At 54.6% G+C, this 17,559-nt stretch overlaps 4 protein-coding genes across 4 annotated transcripts in view; 2 read left to right on the top strand and 2 right to left on the bottom strand.

Moving 5' to 3' along the window:
* Positions 1-5,462, top strand: part of VDBG_03738 (transcriptional regulatory protein SIN3) — a gene marked incomplete at both ends in the record, with an annotated part of 6,721 nt that extends 1,259 nt beyond the window's left edge. The window contains 6 exons of the mRNA XM_003005739.1: positions 145-804; positions 1,123-1,253; positions 1,306-1,906; positions 1,992-2,819; positions 2,873-4,576; positions 4,632-5,462. Of these exons, the coding sequence (XP_003005785.1) occupies positions 145-804; positions 1,123-1,253; positions 1,306-1,906; positions 1,992-2,819; positions 2,873-4,576; positions 4,632-5,183 (4,476 nt within the window). The remainder of the gene's footprint in view (positions 1-144; positions 805-1,122; positions 1,254-1,305; positions 1,907-1,991; positions 2,820-2,872; positions 4,577-4,631) is intronic.
* Positions 5,463-6,093: 631 nt separating this feature from the next.
* VDBG_03737 (acetyl-CoA acetyltransferase) lies at positions 6,094-7,592 on the bottom strand (the record flags this gene model as incomplete). The annotated part of the gene is made up of 4 exons (XM_003005738.1): positions 6,094-7,105; positions 7,168-7,243; positions 7,299-7,348; positions 7,411-7,592. The coding sequence occupies 4 exons, from the start codon at positions 7,473-7,475 to the stop codon at positions 6,094-6,096; spliced, it is 1,203 nt and encodes a 400-aa protein (XP_003005784.1).
* A 434-nt stretch (positions 7,593-8,026) lies between these two features.
* On the top strand, positions 8,027-11,418 carry VDBG_03736 (116 kDa U5 small nuclear ribonucleoprotein component; the record flags this gene model as incomplete). Its single annotated transcript, XM_003005737.1, has 5 exons — positions 8,027-8,046; positions 8,106-8,242; positions 8,298-10,441; positions 10,495-10,582; positions 10,657-11,418. The coding sequence occupies 5 exons, from the start codon at positions 8,027-8,029 to the stop codon at positions 11,217-11,219; spliced, it is 2,952 nt and encodes a 983-aa protein (XP_003005783.1).
* Positions 11,419-13,047: 1,629 nt separating this feature from the next.
* Positions 13,048-14,153, bottom strand: VDBG_03735 (FAM96B; the record flags this gene model as incomplete). Its single annotated transcript, XM_003005736.1, has 2 exons — positions 13,048-13,445; positions 13,672-14,153. The coding sequence occupies 2 exons, from the start codon at positions 13,990-13,992 to the stop codon at positions 13,068-13,070; spliced, it is 699 nt and encodes a 232-aa protein (XP_003005782.1).
* Between the last annotated feature and the right edge of the window lie 3,406 nt (positions 14,154-17,559).

Genomic DNA, 17,559 nt, shown 5'->3' with positions numbered 1-17,559 from the left:
TTCGAGATCCCCTGAAGACCACATCCTCGCTAGAGAGTTGGCGCGATCCTCAATCTTGCACCATCGCAACCGATCTGAACCGTTCTATTCCTCAACACATCTGAACGTAACGCGAAGACCATTATTCTGACTTTGTTACTACAGGCGGGCGATTTGTCGACGATGAGCGCAAAGAACATGGATGACGCCGAGGCCTTCGAGGCTGACAATCGCCGCCGCATGGCCCAGGAAACCGACGATCTAGAGAGGAGAGAGCGAGAACAAGACGACAGACGGCGAAGGGAGGGCTTCCCACCGGCACAACCACATCACAGTAACGCGGGATCAATACCCATCCACCAGCCGGTCGCGTCGAGGATCTCTGGTGCCATCCACAGCCCTGGTGGCCTCCTCGCAAACCACGGCTCTGCCGCCCCTCCAATGCCTCTTGGAGCGCCTTCAGGGCCTCCCGCCAACTTTGGCGGTCCGCTCCAGGCCGACCCGGCCAGACCTCCCCAGCACGGCGGCCCCAATAACGGCCCCGCGCAGCACCAAATGTTTGCGCCCATCTCTCATCCGACAAATCCGCCGAATGCGCATCCTGGCGCTCCTGGCGGCCCTCCTCCCATATTTGGAGGACCTCTCCAGCAACGCGAAGTCTCACAAGCATTGCAACAAGCGCCATTCGGGGGAGGTGGTGGTGGTGGTGGCGGGGGAGGCGGCGCCAATAACAACAACCCTGGAGCCCAGCCTCCACCAAATCAAGCGCAAGGTGGTCCTGGTCCTGGCGGCGGACTTGCTCAAGGACAGCAGCCAATTTTGAACGTAAGTTGAGACTCTCTTGTCAGTTCTTGCGTTGCAGCAATAAGCAATCGTCGCGTGAAGAGCGTCGCCGTCTTGCAGGACCCGGATTGGGTTTATGGTTCATATCATATTTCCACTGTTCTCAAAAGGCAACTGGAGTATTCGGGAAATGACCATCTTGACTGCTTTGGCATTGCATGGTCTGGACCAATTTGTCTTCGGCTTGCTCTTCGAAGCGGCTGGGTGACTTCACGGTCTAACCCGCGTTGCCTCACGTGGAACTTGGCTGCCACTTGTCAATTCACCGTGCCACTTGGAAAGACGACGTATTCACTACAGGATCAAGATGCTGACATGTGCCTATCGCAGGATGCTTTGACCTACCTCGATCAAGTTAAAGTGCAGTTCCACGATCAAGCAGATGTATACAATCGATTTCTAGATATCATGAAGGACTTTAAGAGCCAAGCGTAAGTAACACGGAGAGATATTGCGGTGCGCCCAAAGACTGACAGGCAACAGAATTGACACCCCTGGTGTCATCAACCGAGTTTCAGAGCTCTTCGCGGGGCACCCCAACCTCATCCAGGGCTTCAACACGTTCTTGCCTCCCGGCTACAGAATCGAGTGTGGAACTGGTAGTGACCCGAATACGATCCGAGTCACAACACCTATGGGAACCACAGTTCAGTCCATCACAGGCCGAGTCACTCAGCCTGACGGGCCACACGCCCAGCCTGGCGCCGCCCAGCCGCTGTTTGGCCCCCGCAACAACGGCGCTGGCAGCTGGCCCCAGCCTCAACAGCCGCAACTGCCTCAGCATAGCATTGAAAGTCCTGAAGCAACCTTCAGCACGCCTGTTCAGAACGGCGCCGCGGCCTTTGGCCAAGCGCAAGGTCTCGGCGCACCTTTCGATGCTCAAGGGCCAGGGCACCAGCGAGGTTCGAACCAGATGCCAGGTAACGCTCCTCCTGTCGCCGGGCAACCTCCACGCAACGCGCAGACACCAACGCCCCAGGCAGGTGCGCCGGGCGTCAACGGCAGTGCTGCTCAGCAAGCCGGACTGGAACGCCGAGGACCAGTCGAATTTAACCATGCCATCAGTTACGTGAACAAGATCAAGGTCAGCTCTATCCTCCCCAACAAGCCCCTGATAAAGTTTGATTCGGTGAGAAAGAAGTCCTAACCACATGTAGAACCGGTTTCAGGACAAGCCTGAAATTTACAAGCAATTCCTGGAAATTCTTCAAACATATCAGCGAGAACAGAAACCTATTCAAGAGGTTTACGCTCAGGTCACTACGCTCTTTCACACCGCGCCTGACCTGCTTGAGGACTTCAAGCAATTTCTCCCCGAGTCTGCTGGTCAAGCCAAGGGCACTCCTGGCCGTGCAGCTGATGAAGCTGCCGCTATCGCAGCCATGACGACTCCGGGGCAGAACCCCCGAGATGCACAGAAGCTTCCGCTCATTGGAAGCTTCCCACCGCCCAACAGCGCAAGCAAAGACAACAGCAAGAAGAGGCCGAGAATCGACAAGCAGACGCCGGTGCCTACACCTGCCATTGTGGAAGCTGCTGCTGTTAGCAGTCGCGCACTCCCTGGCGCACCCGTCACCAACAGCAAACGGACTAAGCTTAACCACAAGCCTCTTGCTACCGATCTCCCGGCTATCGAGCCCACCTTGACGCCTATCATGCCTGAGCCAGTCGGACCATCTGCTAATGCAACTTCGAGCCATGACGAGATCGCGTTCTTCGACAGGGTCAAGAAGTACCTGAGCAACAAGACCTCGTACAATGAGTTTCTCAAAGTCTGCAACTTGTTCAGTCAGCAGATTATCGACCGCCCCACCGTCTACCAGAAAGGCAGCGTTTTTCTTGCTGCTAACCCTGAGCTTCTCAGTTTCTGGAAACAATTTCTCAATGTTGATTCCATGGTCGACGTGGTCGACAACCGCCCAGCACCTCCTACCGGCAAGGTGTCTTTGAGTAACTGTCGTGGTTATGGTCCCAGTTATCGACTCCTGCCCAAGCGTGTGAGTATATTATGGACAACCCTTCTTACGCACCGGTGCTGACTACCATTTAGGAAACGCTCAAACGCTGCAGTGGTCGTGACGAGCTTTGTGCTGATCTTCTCAATGATCAGTGGGCCAGCCACCCTACCTGGGCCTCCGAAGATTCTGGATTCGTGGCTCACCGCAAGAATGGCTTTGAGGAGGGGCTGCACCGCATCGAGGAGGAGCGCCACGACTACGATTTCAACATTGAAGCGAACATTAAGTGCATTCAACTATTAGAGCCCGTGGCTCAGCAGATCAACGTCATGTCTGATGCCGAGAGGGAAAGTTTCGAGATGCCTGCTGCACTTCGCGGTGGCTCCATCCCGGTCTTCAAGCGAATCTGCAAAAAGATTTATGGACTCGACAAGGGCCCCGAGGTTGTGAACGACATGTTCGCCAACCCACTTAATGTCGTGCCCGTTGTCCTCGCCCGGATGAAACAGAAGGACGAGGAATGGCGCTTCTCTCAGCGCGAGTGGGAGAAGGTCTGGCACTCGCAAACCGAAAACATGCACCTGAAGAGTCTCGACCACATGGGCATCCAGGTCAAGCAGACTGACAAGCGGAATCTTTCGGCCAGGCATCTCGTTGATGTGATTAAGACGAAGCACGAAGAGCAGCGAAGACAGCGCAGTTTGACTGGGAAAGCCCCACGTCACCAGTTCGTCTGGAACTTTTCTGACAAAAAGATCATCGTGGAGCTTCTCCGCCTCATGATGCTCTATGCTGTCAACAGCGGCCATCACAGCATTCCCGAGAAGGAAAGAATCACTGACTTCTTTGAGTCTTTTGTTCCCGCATTCTTCGATATTCCCGAGGAAGAGTATGACGGCCAGCTACCCCGTGTTCAAGACGCGTCAGACGAAGACGATGCGGAGGAAAGTGCCCCAGCCGAACTGACTAACGGAAGAAACCGCCGAAACGGCAAGAAGAGCGACCTGCTCCGTGGTGTTCTTGACCCTGGCCGCAATGGATCTAAGCCTCGTGGCCACAAGGAAGACAGCGCTGCGTCGGCGAGCAAAGAGACAACGCCTGACGTCACCTCCGCCAACGAGGAAGAGATGCCAGATGCGCCTAGCGAGCATCCCGCTCCTCTCGTGTCAAATGAGCGTTGGCTGTCCACTGTTCCTCAGCCCATTGTTACCACTGGAGATGCCTCGCTGCTCACGGACGAGGGTGAATTGAGGGCTGACGGGCTGTTCACCCGACCATGGTACAACTTCTTCAGCAACCAGACCATCTTTGTCTTCTTCAGCGTGTTGCAAACGCTCTACAAGAGACTCAGCGACGTCAAAGAGAGCGCGCGCGACGTTCATGTGGAAGTTGCGCGCCTCAACCGTCCCCGGGTCGCAAGAGAGATTGGCCTCTCGGAGAATCCTATGGACTACTTCGAGATGGATGATGATATTACAAAGATCTGGTCCAAGACAGTTGATTTGATCGAGGAGTATGTCACAGGCGAGATTGATGAGGTGCGGTATCAGGATGTCCTCCGCCACTACTACCTGCGCAACGGGTGGAAACTCTACACCATTCCGGATCTTCTCAAGACTCTCAGTCGCCTGGCTCTGACCTGTAGCTCCACCGACACCAAAGAAAAGACTCCGGATCTCATCCACCAATACCTCAGCAACCGTGAGAAGGATGAGACAAACTGGCAGACGGAGATCGCCGCGAGAAAGTTCGCCGAAAAGTGTGTCAAGGATGGCGAGATGTTCGTGATTAGCTGGGTAAGTCTGCCTCTCCCTAGATACATCATCGGCTAGGCTAACATGTCGCTTCCAGTTCCCCAACAAGTCCGAGGCAAGCGTTCGCTGGCTGCAGAAGGAAGACACCACCTTCTATATGGATGAGCTCAAGCAGCGTGAGCGCTGGCAGTACTATATCTCCTCCTACATGTCCGTGGAGCCGACTGAGGGCGTCCCTAGATCGCGCCTCCAGAAGACGGTTCTTGCTCGCAACCTTCCGCCAATCGACGAAAAGGCTGACGACAACTGGACTCCGGCTGTGGCTGCGTTCTCCGAGGGCTTGGCACACAAAGTATGCCTGAACTCGCTGAAGATTGTCTACAAGGAGCGCACATCTGAATGCTTCATCTACGATCACTACTCAAACATCAAAGACCCCAAGGAGCGCGAGAAGATCACCAGACGATGCCGTGCCGGCAGCAAAAAGCGCGAGGAAGTCATGCGAGAGAAGTACGTGCTCAACAGCAAGTGGATGAAAGATTTGAGTCAATCCGACGTCGAAAAGACCAAGAATGACTGGAATAAGTGGCTCCAAGACGGCGTTGCGCCGCCTGCTGTCAATGGTGGCAACATGGACACCACTGACTGAGCCCTGGATTTTCTTATATGACGGGATTGCACATGAAAAGCCCCTAGAGGCTAGGAGGGAGCTTGTGAGATACTCTCTGGGGGTTTCCCCAGCCGAAAGATACCAGACGGCAACAACCACATGCATAGTGGTTCAATGGCCGTCACATCTACAGTATTTGGTTGGTCCGTGATTGGGCGTACGCCTCGAGTACACATGGACGAGGCGCAGCAGGAGAAGGTCTCAGGCAGAAAATGGCGCGAAGGATCGGCTCGGTACGGGCGTAGCGTTTTTGATTTCCTTGTCTTGCTTTTTCCTCATCCGCTTTCCCTTTACGCATTCGGGTTTCCGCCTCGTTCTCTCCGTTTCATGGGAGCAAAGAGTGTGGCCTATGGGGCTTCGCGCCTTCGAATCGACGCCCTCCGACTCGCCCTCAATGTTATATTTCTTCAAAAGAAACCTTGACGAGACGATATGGGAGATAGTTGAGGTCGCAGCTCGCGTAAGCCCGACGGACATGATTTTTTTTGGAGTTTCGGAATGCTGCCTGTGTAAAACATGTCTTGCTAGCTAGGTTCGAAGCCCGAGAACTAAGAGAATCAATTTTGAACAACACGATATCGTTCGTGTGCGAAGTTTATGGGAATGGTTTACTTCACAGCGCGATGGACACCACTCTCCTCTCTCCAGATCCAAAAAGAAATTGTGCGAAGTGAACCGCAAGTGGATTGATTAAAAAGCAACAGCAGTACATTCCCGTGCCATATATCTATGATGGCCATATGCAGAACTTTTTAGCCCGCAACCGAGTCTCAACTTTTCATGTACCATGTCATCGTTGAAAAGAGCATCACATTCTCTTCGGGACGCCCTAGACCCTGCATATAAGGTCTCTTGCTGTCCTGCCGTCTCATCTCCGCAGCGAAACCATTTATTGCAGGTTCTCGATCACGAGAGCAGAAGCACCGCCACCGCCGTTGCAGATACCGGCGACACCAATCTTAGCCTTCTTCTCGCGCAGGACGGTGGTCAGGGTGGTGACGATGCGGGCACCGGAGCAGCCGAGGGGGTGGCCAATGGCAATGGAGCCGCCAAAGACGTTGACCTTGTCGTCAGAGAGGCCAAGGAGCTTCATATTGGCGAGGGCCACGACGGAGAAGGCCTCGTTGATCTCGTAAAAGTCGACGTCGTCGGCGGTGAGGCCGGCGTGGGCGATGGCCTTGGGGATGGCGAGGGCGGGCGCGATGGTAAAGCGCTCAGGCTCGCGGGCGGCGTCGCCCCAGCCGCGGATCTTGGCGATGGGGGTGACACCGAGCTCCTTGACCTTGGCCTCGGACATGAGGACAACTGCGGCGGCGCCGTCGTTGATGGGGGCAGCGTTGGGGGCGGTGATGGTGCCGCCGTTGGGCTGGAAGGCGGGACGCATGGCCTTGAGCTTCGCCTCGTTGAGGTTCTTGACCTCGTCGTCACGGTCGACCTTGACGTTGGGCTTGCCGCGGCCTCCCGAGACCTCGACGGGGGTGATCTCCTTGGCGAAGACACCGGCCTCGGTGGCGGCCTGGGCCCTCTTGTAGGTCTGGATGGCGTACGCGTCCTGCTCCTCGCGGGTGATGGAGTGGTCCTGGGCGCAAAGCTCGCCCTGCATGCCCATGTGCTCCTTCTTGCCGTAGGCGTCGGTCAGGCCGTCCTGGAGGACGCCGTCGACGAGGGTCTGGTGGCCGTACTTGGCGCCGTTTCGGAGGGTCGGAAGGTAATGGGGAACGTTAGACATGGATTCGGTGCCGCCGGCCACGACGATTGAGGCGTTGCCAGTGATGATGGTCTGGGCACCGAGGATGATGGCCTTCAGACCGGATGCGCAGACCTTGTTGACGGTGGTCGCGACGACACCTTGGGAGAGGCCAGCGCCGATGGCGCACTGACGGGCGGGAGCCTGGCCGAGGCTGAGAGGGAATTAGCAGGTCGTGGGGAGAGCGATTGGCGGTGACTGGAGGCAGGGGCTCACTTGGCGGAGAGAACGTTGCCGTAGAAGACCTCCTCGACATCCTCGGGCTTAATCTCGGGGACACGCTCAACAGCGGCTGCGCAGCAGGTGAGTGGTTGAAGCACACAAGATGGTCGTATTGGAGAACTAACCCTTGATGGCGTGCGCACCGAGGTCGACAGCGCTCAGGCTGGAGAGAGAACTGGAGAAATAGGGTTGTCAGTCCATGCCATTGTCGGTGTGAGCTTCGGAGCTTTGACGTACCCAAGGAAGGACCCAACAGGGGTTCTCGCGGCGGAGACAATGTAGACGGACGGGAGGTTGGCCATGGTGAAGGTGGATGTGGGATAGGAGGCAGGCTTAGATATCAAACAATGCAAAGGATAGAAGTGATTGACGTTTAAGTATAGGTTTCGAGAGGACAAGTCCGGCTCCGGAGACAAACCAAAAAATGTTGAGTTCTTTGATTCCGCCTTTTGGACGTGGGGTTATGAGCCAGGCAAGCCAAGCATGGGCCCCTCCAACAGCGACGACAGCGGACGAAACCCCTGAACCCCGCTGCTAGGCTCACTATCGGGGATCTGATAAGTCGCTGAGGTGCGATAAGCGGAGGGTTTCTTGTAAATCAGTAACACTATTAATAAGCCATTAAGTGGCTCCCCGTTCTAATGCAGCAAAACCCCCCTTCCAATCGCTGCCTGTTAGACATCCAGCCTTGCAGCTGTTTTATGTGGAACCTCAGCCTCGCATCAACTCTCGAGATTTTGCTACTGTCGCGTAGTCGTCATATGTAACAGCCAGACAAGGCTGTTTTGCGACGAACAGCCTTCAACTCACGGCAAAGTAATACATCCGCGTCCCCTTTATCACCTCTGGAAAGATGGATGATCTATACGACGAGTACGTCTTGAGCTACCCTGTTGCTCTGCACAATTATTTTGCTAACGTGTCGCAACCAGGTTCGGCAACTTCATTGGCGAGGAGGCTGGCTCTGAGGAAGCGTCAGAACATGGCGCCAACGCGTCGGACTATGTATATGGAGATGATGCAAGCGAAGCACCTGTGCCGACAGGCCAGGAGCTGATGGAGCTTGACGGTAACGGCTTGACGCTCTCCCACTGTGTCCAACTTGACGACTAACCACTCGCTAGACGATGGTCCGTCAAATGCCATTATCCTACACGAAGACAAACAGTATTACCCCACGGCGCAACAAGTATATGGCGATGAGGTCGAAATTCTGGTTCGGGAAGAAGACGAGCAATTGCTCACGGAACCCATCGTCGCGCCAGTCGAGCAGAAGAAGTTCAACATCGAAGAGGCCGACCTGCCTCCCGTCTTCTTCGATCGCAGCTTCATGACCGATTTAATGAACTTTCCGGAACAGACGCGCAACATTGCCCTGGCTGGCCACCTGCACCACGGAAAGACAGCATTTATGGACATGTTGGTCCTGGAGACGCACGATATTACCGACAGACTGGAACGCAGGGTGGGCAAGAACCGAGACGAGCAACTCCGATACACAGATGTCCACACTCTCGAGCGCGAACGTGGACTCTCCGTCAAGTCTTCACCCATGAGCTTGGTGTTGCCGGGCACCAAGGGAAAGTCGCACCTTATCAACATCCTCGACACGCCGGGACACGTGAACTTTGTCGATGAAGTGGCAGCCGGCTTGCGACTTGTGGATGGTGTCTGCCTGGTGGTCGACATCGTTGAGGGTGTTCAGGTCAACACGGAGAAAATCATCAAGCACGCTGTGCTGGAGGACATTCCTCTCACGTTGATCGTCAACAAGTTTGATCGCCTGATCTTAGAGCTTAAGCTGCCGCCCAAGGATGCCTATTTCAAGCTCAAGCACGTCATCGAGGAGGTCAATACTGTCATCGAGAACACAGTCCCCGGCAAAGGCGAGGCAAAGCGTATCAGCCCTGAGAAGGGTAATGTCCTTTTCTCTTGCACCGATATGGGCTGGTGCTTCACGCTGCAGTCCTTCGCCAAGATGTATGCAGACACGTACGGCGGTATCGACACGGATGATTTTGCTAAGAGGCTATGGGGTGATGTCTACTTCAACCCAAAGAAGCGTAATTTCACCAGGAAGCCCGTTGAGGAGGGAGCTCAGCGTTCCTTCGTCAAGTTCGTGTTGGAGCCAATCTACAAGATTTACACACACACAATCAGCGACAGCCCAGAAGATCTGAAGGAAGTATTGGGGGGGCTCGGAATCGCGCTCAAGCCTTCTCAATACAAGGCAGATGCCAAGACTCTGCTGAAGTTGGTCTGTGAACAATTCTTTGGACCTTCCACTGGATTTGTTGATATGGTCGTCCGACACATTCCCTCGCCTCTGGATGGGGCCGAGAAGTGGTTGCAGAAATACTACACTGGTCCTTTGGACACCAAGCTTGCGGAGAGTATGAAAACTTGCAACCAAGATGGCCCGGTTGTGGTGCACATCACCAAGCTGTTCAATACGACAGACGCAAAAAACTTCAACTCGTTCGGTCGTGTGCTGAGCGGAACTGCCCGGCCTGGTATGCAGGTACGAGTTCTTGGCGAAGGATACTCGCTGGATGACGAAGAAGACATGGTCATGGCCACCGTCACGGATGTCTTCATCTCTGAGACGAGATATAACATACCGACGGATGGCGTGCCAGCAGGCAATTGGGTTCTTCTCGGCGGCGTGGATAACTCGATTGTCAAGACGGCTACAATCGTTCCCCCAAAGCTGGATGATGATGAGGACGTGTTCATTTTCAAACCATTGACACACTTCACTGAATCTGTGCTCAAGGTGGCTGTGGAACCTATCAACCCTTCAGAGCTACCGAAGATGCTGGACGGCCTGCGAAAGATCCAGAAGAGCTACCCACTCATCGTCACCAAGGTGGAGGAGTCTGGAGAGCATATTGTACTTGGTACAGGAGAGCTGTACATGGACTGCGTCCTCCATGACCTGAGGCGGCTCTATGCCGACATGGAAATCAAGATCTCTGATCCTGTCACTCGCTTCTGCGAGACCGTTGTGGAGCAATCGGCTACGAAATGCTACGCCATCACACCGAACAAGAAGAACCGCATCACGATGATAGCGGAGCAGCTTGACAAGGGGATATCCGAAGATATCGAGTCTGGAAAGGTGAAGATTCGTGACCCTATTCGCAAGACAGCAAAGTATTTCGAAGAAACGTACGGATGGGACAAACTAGCAGCGAGGAGTATTTGGGCCTTTGGGCCTGATGACACTGGCCCAAACATTCTTCAAGACGACACACTTCCCTCTGAGGTTTGTTGAGCTCTCTCTTCTCCTCCATTTGGACGACGCTAACTTTGTGAAAGGTCGATAAGAAGCTCCTGACTGGTGTCAAAGAAACCTTGCGACAAGGATTCAGCTGGGCAACCAGAGAAGGCCCACTTTGCGAAGAACGTGAGTTCATGAACCCTGCCCAACTTGTCGTCGACGTCTTGTCATGGACTGGAGAGCTGACCGACACTCAATAGCTATTCGCAACACCAAGTTCCGTGTGACGGACGTTGCTCTCGCGCAGGAAGCAATCTTCCGTGGTGGTGGCCAGATCATCCCCACATCACGCCGCGCCTGTTATTCTTCCTTCTTGATGGCATCACCACGCCTGATGGAGCCCCAATACGCTATTTCTGTGACTGGGCCCGAAGATTCAGCAACTGAGGTTTACACCGCCCTTGCTCGTCGTCGCGGTCACGTTCTTTCAGATGGTCCTATACCCGGTACCCCATTGTATCGTGTGAACGGACTGATCCCCGTCATCGACTCATTCGGCTTCGAAACAGCCCTACGAATCCAGACACAGGGGTCTGCAATGGTCAGCATGACCTTTGACAGTTGGAGCATCGTGCCAGGCGACCCGCTTGACAAATCTGTCATGGTGAAGCCCCTACAGCCTGCAACTGCTCAGGCCACGGCGCGTGATTTCGTACTGAAAACGAGGAGGAGAAAGGGCCTTAGCGAGGACGTCAGCGTTGCGACGTTTCTAGAGCCTGAATTCTACCAGTCACTGATGGAGAACGGAACGCTGGAGTCTTAGGAGACGGACAGCAATATGGCCTCTAATCTACGTCAGGTGAAGATGGAATGACTGGCTGTTCGGCGTAACGGGGCGTGGGAATGCCATGATCGGACTGAGAGGGATATTCTGTACTACAAAACACAACACTTGAGTCCATCTGATCCATCATTGGCCGTGCAATGGACACGTTGGCAATACTATCACGCGGATCAGGCTCAGGAGCGCAGACGCAAAGCAAGATACTCCGTCCGACGTGTGCTGGTGCCACGCAGAAAGCACCTGCCGACTTTCGAAATGGCTGTGGCGTCGACGCTGAGCTGCATTGATCTACAGAGCCCTAACGGTATCCCTTTGGCCCCGAGAGAAACGCCGCTTGCGATGACGACGTAGTCGATAAACGTGCATCTACTCTGGAAACCTTGACTCCACCCAACTGCAATAGGCGCGCAAGAGAATGATTCTAGCAGATTCGGCCGCCTATCTCTCTTTCAGCGTGATCAACGGCGAGAGGAACTGGGGAGTCGTGCGGAGGTCGCAGGCGGCGAAGCCGTCGGCTGGCAAGACTGGCATTCTGTCCGACCCCCCCCCCCCCAGAGACCTGGGAAAGATGGCAAAACATAGAGCCATCACTTCATGCACATGCCTGACATGAATAAGACACACGGGAGGCAGTGACCGAGGCGGCTCCCCCGCAAGTGTTTCGATCCTGACTCATATGCCATATAGCAGGCGCTGTTATGGCCACATGCACTCCAGTTCTGGCCACCGACTGTCACCGACCAGGGTCGCCTCTCCCACCACACCGGAGGCGGCGGTCTCCGAGCCTCCTCGCCAGCCACACTATTAATCGCATCTGAAGGCACTCGAACCATCGAGACTTTGGCCTGCCGCGTCAGCCAGCAGTCTTCCTGCTTCTGAACGTGCCGACAATCTAGCACACTTTCCTATTGTGCACTTTGTGCGCGTTGACCTTGAGAGAAGTGCCGGGGCCCAGTCCAAATGCCGGGAAAACAGACCGCTAGAACCGTTCGTTCTTCCGAGGCCGACAGACTTTTCCGGGTTTCTATTTTAGGCAGGGTGCATCTTGTAATGACCTTTGTAATGCCCTTATGGCGACAAGCCGTGGCACCATTGGAGGGTTATAACGCCACGACGCAACAGGAACAACTTTCGTGAGCAGAAGTTGTTCTTGGACCGCATTCCGAACTCATTGTGGCTTGTGCTATGTGCCCTGTGGCCTGGTGGGCGAACGGCCTAGACCTTATTGATACCAACCATAGAAATCAAAATCCAAATCATCGAGGCACAATTTCCGTCTCTGGTCGACGATACGTTGGTGCTGTGTTTTGTTTGGCAGGTAATCAGGTACGCAAGCAGCCCAAGTCTCGTCATGTGTCTTTCGGATTTCGCGGCCTTGGAAGCGAAAGGAACAGTAGCATTTATTGCCTCGGCAGCAACACCATTCATTTATCAGAAACGACGTGGGTTCCCTTTCTTTGCCACAGTGAGGCCTTATCGAAACTTGTTCTCGGTTAGCCAGAGGATGGGCCCCCGGCCCGGTTCACAAGATGATTGTGGAAGATCGCTGGCGGCTGGCGATCATGTAACCCCAAAGCGCAAATCTTTTGTTCACCCTGTTCTATCGGGTCAATGAAGTCCGTGGCAGCCAACAGACATAGCTGGGATGATGCACCGCCCTGGCCCTGTTGGCTCAATTACGCCTAAAAGTTTCGAACCATGCTTTGGGGCTTTCCGCGGCTGAAGCTTGTTTCCGGGTCCTCGGAATCGACCACCTACAGCAGCAACGCGAGATATCGATAATGACGAGATGAATGTGAAGTTGAATGTGGTATATTCCCATTTATATCAGACGCATGTTTCAAGCATTTTGTCGAGGACACCTTTCAAGGTGTCATTCTCGACAGCGGCAGCCACTCTCTCCTTGTCGCCGAGCTGCTTGTTAACCTGCTCGTCCTGACTGTGCGTGTTCTCCTTGATCCTCACGTCAATGCGGTAGTTGGGCGGCAGCGCCTGCTCTAACCGAAATCTAATCCCAAGCCCAATGACCGTCGCAAGGGAACAATGTGTGATAGTCGGCGTTACCTCGACCAAGACAGTGATTAACGCGTCGGGGTCCTGCTGAGCCGTTGGCGCCGGTGTGATATAGATGTCAGGGCAAATTGACGACGGCCAGTTGACCCAGGGACAAGGGATGTTCTGGGTCAGAAATCGTTGATATGAGGTCTATGAAACGTCAGTTGCTTGATCCCTGCTGGGGTTATCAACCAGTTCAGGCTAGCTGTGCTCTGTGGCGGACATCGGTCAAGGCTTGAAGGGCGAGAAGAGCCTGCAAAGATAATGCTTTGAGCTCTTCCCGTTCTCATGTGGCATATGGTGCCGCATGTAAAGACGAGTAACTCGACAACTGTTGCGAGACCATGAACATCACAAGGGGTCAGACATGGGTGACCCGCTGAACCACCTTGAAGGGCAGCAAAGCAGTCTCGAGGATGAAAGCTAGCAAAGAGAGAAATGAGCAGAGGGCCGTACCGTATATCTCTTGCTCGTCAATGGGCTCCTGTGTGAACTCCTCATTCGCATCATCCTTGTCGGGCCACAAGAAGTCGTCGGCGTCACAGAAAGGGTGGGATAGGAAGTCAGGCTTGGCCAAGATGATACCGTCGTACTTGTTGTCTGGGCCCTTCCTTGCCAGGTTCTTCTTGCTCTGCCGCGTAGGCAGCTGTGCTGCAGTCAATATGGTCGGGTTCGCATTATCGACGTCTCTGTCCATTGTGGAAGTAGAGGCCTGTTTTGGGAAGGAACGAGATGACGTGGCTGCGAGATTCAATATTCAGAAGATGCCAAGAATGCAACCACACTGATACTGATGATTTGACAAGGGTTGATTGCTGGGTGGTGGATGATACGTGTGTCGACGATTGACATGTGGATGAGTCTTTCTGGCTGGTATCGTGATTCTCCTTGCCGCTTGATGAATGTTCAATATCGCCCCCGCGGTGGGGCCTGTCACTCAGATGGCTCCAGTGACGAGAATTCGTTCATTAGTAATCTCAGGTGGATCTGAGCCGGCCGGTATCGGTTCGGCCTTTAGTACGGTGCACACAATCCTTAACTGTGGCTGGTTCTCAACCCAGGTTCCACGGCTGTCCCAGAAGATCCAGTGCAGCCAGGAGTGGCGCAATCCGGTGGCAGTGGGGTTCAGAAGTCATTCTCACTGGGGCGCCAGCAGATGGTCATTTTCTGCCTTGTCCATCACCCCTGATACTCCTCAAGGGTGGGAAACTCCAAGAACCTCGAGCAGATCATTCAAACAGATCATTGAAGCGAAAGAAGACAGATAATCTCGAGACTTGGCATACACCAGCGAATTATTTGACCTAAACGGATCAGGCAATTTCACATGGGAATCATTTGTTCCCGTGTCCTAATGAAGCCACTGTCATTTCTAAATGGAGCAGACGGGGTCTTCATGGTTCCGACAATGACGACAACCATGTTCAGCAAGCTTGTCAATAGTGTCGCGGCTATTGCTCGTGTTCATTCCCCAGATTCATGCGGCAAAGGGCCCTGGTGCCGTGGCGTCCGATAGCCGCCAAGCTGTCAAGATCAGAATGGGGTCGTGCGAGACGAGCCATCTCGGAACAGAAATGACGGTGATCTCCAGGAACGGAGAGTATGCGTAGCGGGAGGCCAGCTGCCAACCCTGCATCGAACCATGACAGAAGCTTTCTGGAAGCCTGGCGGCCCTTCGTCTCTGCCTCTCGTGTGCGTTCCCGTCCCTGCCTCGCCGGAGCTGTGGTCGGTATCGGTCATGCCCTCCGACCGCCCCTATCGGGCTCGACTTCTGGAAAGGGGAACAAGCCACGGGACGGTACTGCAGCTTAGCGGTCTGAGATACACCAGATCTTCACAGCTGGGCCAACAGCGCATGAAGCATGGCAGCCTTCGGCCGAGAGAGACGAAGGAGAAGAAAACGTGCGCAGAATCCACATGTGAATCGGACAACCTTATTCTGACAACGATGACTGACAGCATGACGCCAGCCTGCATCGCCAACGGGCGCCGTTGAGCGACAGAGTCGGATGACGATCTCAGGTCGCGTATCCATCTGCACCCTAGCGGCTTGTCGGTCTGCGCCGGATTCCGTTACCTACCTACCTATTTGCCTCTTGGTTGAGGATTGAACCTGTTGCTGTGCGTTATCGAGGCACATTGCATATTATCGAATCCAGCAATCCGCACAGCGAGCACTGTAGAATCAAATGACCTGCTTGGTATGGAGTAGCGTCAAATTGCACGATCGTTCATGAGCTCGGCGCAGGTGCCCGCCTGTACACTCCATCCTACCTACCAAATCGACATTTGGTGGCAGCGCGTCTGAACAGCGACAGTCCTCGACGTCCCCTCGCAAAATATGGGCCAAATATGGGGAGCGTCCGGTTTTCATGGAAAAACACCCTACAGAACTTCTGCGTCTCGGTGTGCGGGAGCAGACCCTCAGGCTTGTCATCACTACAATTAGAAACCCCCTGTTCAAAGAGGCTTGCATCACTTCATACTACATCCCTGCAACAATGGGTCCGACTTGCAGGTTCGAATGAATCGCAACGGCATTCTCCATCACTAGCGCACTGATTCCAAGGACTTCGGATTGCCAATCGCCTAGTAGCTGCTCTCACTTGAGAAAGCTAAGACGCGACCATTCGTGGGAGCAGCCGTGGCTTGACACATTTTGGCGAGCCAAACAGTCGGATTTCAGACGTCGTCGTCCACAAAACGGAGATCGAAGCCGTATTTTGCTGAAACCACCATTGTGCCAGCTCCAGGTCAAGGGTTCTTCCATGTGCCCTTGCCGTTTCCTTGGCGCGGCTCTAACGGGAACAGATACGAAGGGGTTGTCAAATTCGACAGTGGACATGCACCACTTTGACGGATTCTCGCTCACGTAAAGATTGACCAAGATGGAGCTAAGAAAACCCCTCATTTCAAGCTGCAGTCGAGGTTGTTGCGGTAAGGAGGCTGGTGGCCAGGGCAATTGATCTAACCTTTGGTCGATGACTATTGTTCCTCGGCACATGCGTCTGGTCCATCGATATGTTGTGGAATTATTGGCTGTCTCTGACATGTGATGGAGCTTTTCCACGCTAAGGAAGCACCCTGCCCCTGAATCCCTCCCACCCCCGGCTCCATTTCGGCAGGTTGACTGGGGGCCCTTCGTCTGCAGCAGGCCCTATTCTGTGATCCCGCCAGTCCAGGACAAGACGGTGGAGGGACAAACGCCGACAGCAGCGCCGTCCAAGACGAGGCGTCGGGCCGGCTTATTGGTGGCATGACTCTGGCTTGTATCTCATCGGACTTAAGATGACGGGCGGATCCATCTTGCAGCAGGAACGGTGTCAGCGGCACGCAGCGCCTGTGACGAACAATGTCTTGTCTGCCGCAGCGAGGCAGATGACTGACACAGGGTAACCGCCCCCTCCCCCCTCAGCCAGCATGGCATCGCCGCCTGTTTGCCTGCAGAGGGGGACATCGCCAGGGGTGAAGGCCAGTATTCCGCCAAACTAACCCCGCGATCCCCACAGCCAATGGCGCAACAGCCAGAACGTCAAGCCAGGTGGCCATCTGATTGCCATTGCCATTTCTTGCACCTGCCAGGTTGCTCGTGACTCGCAGGCTCCGTGTGGTGCGCATGAGAAGCGCCGCGAATGCGCCTGCAACCAAGTCAAGGCATTTGTACCTTGTACTCTGACAACGACAACTCGTCGTCAGCTTGCCATTCGATTCATGTACAGGTGGCAGCTGCAGTGACTACGTCGTTGAAGGACCGAATACAGAGTGCTGGAGTCTTGACTCGAACGCACAACGTGCCGAGCCCCTGGCTGTATGTATAGTAGTCTCGGGGATCAGACCGTGAGCGAGTGTGGATGATATCTCAGCCGGAGCTAGAAACACGCTTGCTCGCCTCTGGGCAACGTCTCAGGTGTAGACACACGCACTTTACCCCCGCCACAGTTCTGGTCTACCTTGCGGTAGACCCAATTTCCATCCCGCCACACGCCGCCCAGCTACCCGTGCCAGTGATCGAGACACTCACTCGAGGGCCTACAACTGGACAGCTAGCGTCTCTCTGCCTGTGGTCAGACGCCAAAGGCCCTAGCTACAGAGGCAGTTGGGGGGAGGGGCCAGCTGGACTTGGACTCACGATCTGACTGCATCAGCTCCCCGCCCGAAGAGTCCAGACCAGTCAGCCAGAATGACAGGGAACAGGGCATCGACAAGGTCGGTTCGTGTTGACCGTGGTGCTCAACCTGCGGTTCCATCACGGTCGATAGTGGGT

This window comes from Verticillium alfalfae, genomic scaffold (assembly GCF_000150825.1).
Source record: "Verticillium alfalfae VaMs.102 supercont1.4 genomic scaffold, whole genome shotgun sequence".
Lineage (NCBI taxonomy): Eukaryota > Fungi > Ascomycota > Sordariomycetes > Glomerellales > Plectosphaerellaceae > Verticillium > Verticillium alfalfae.
The sequence above is the reverse complement of the archived record's forward strand: the minus strand, read 5'-3'. Positions and strand labels throughout refer to the sequence as shown.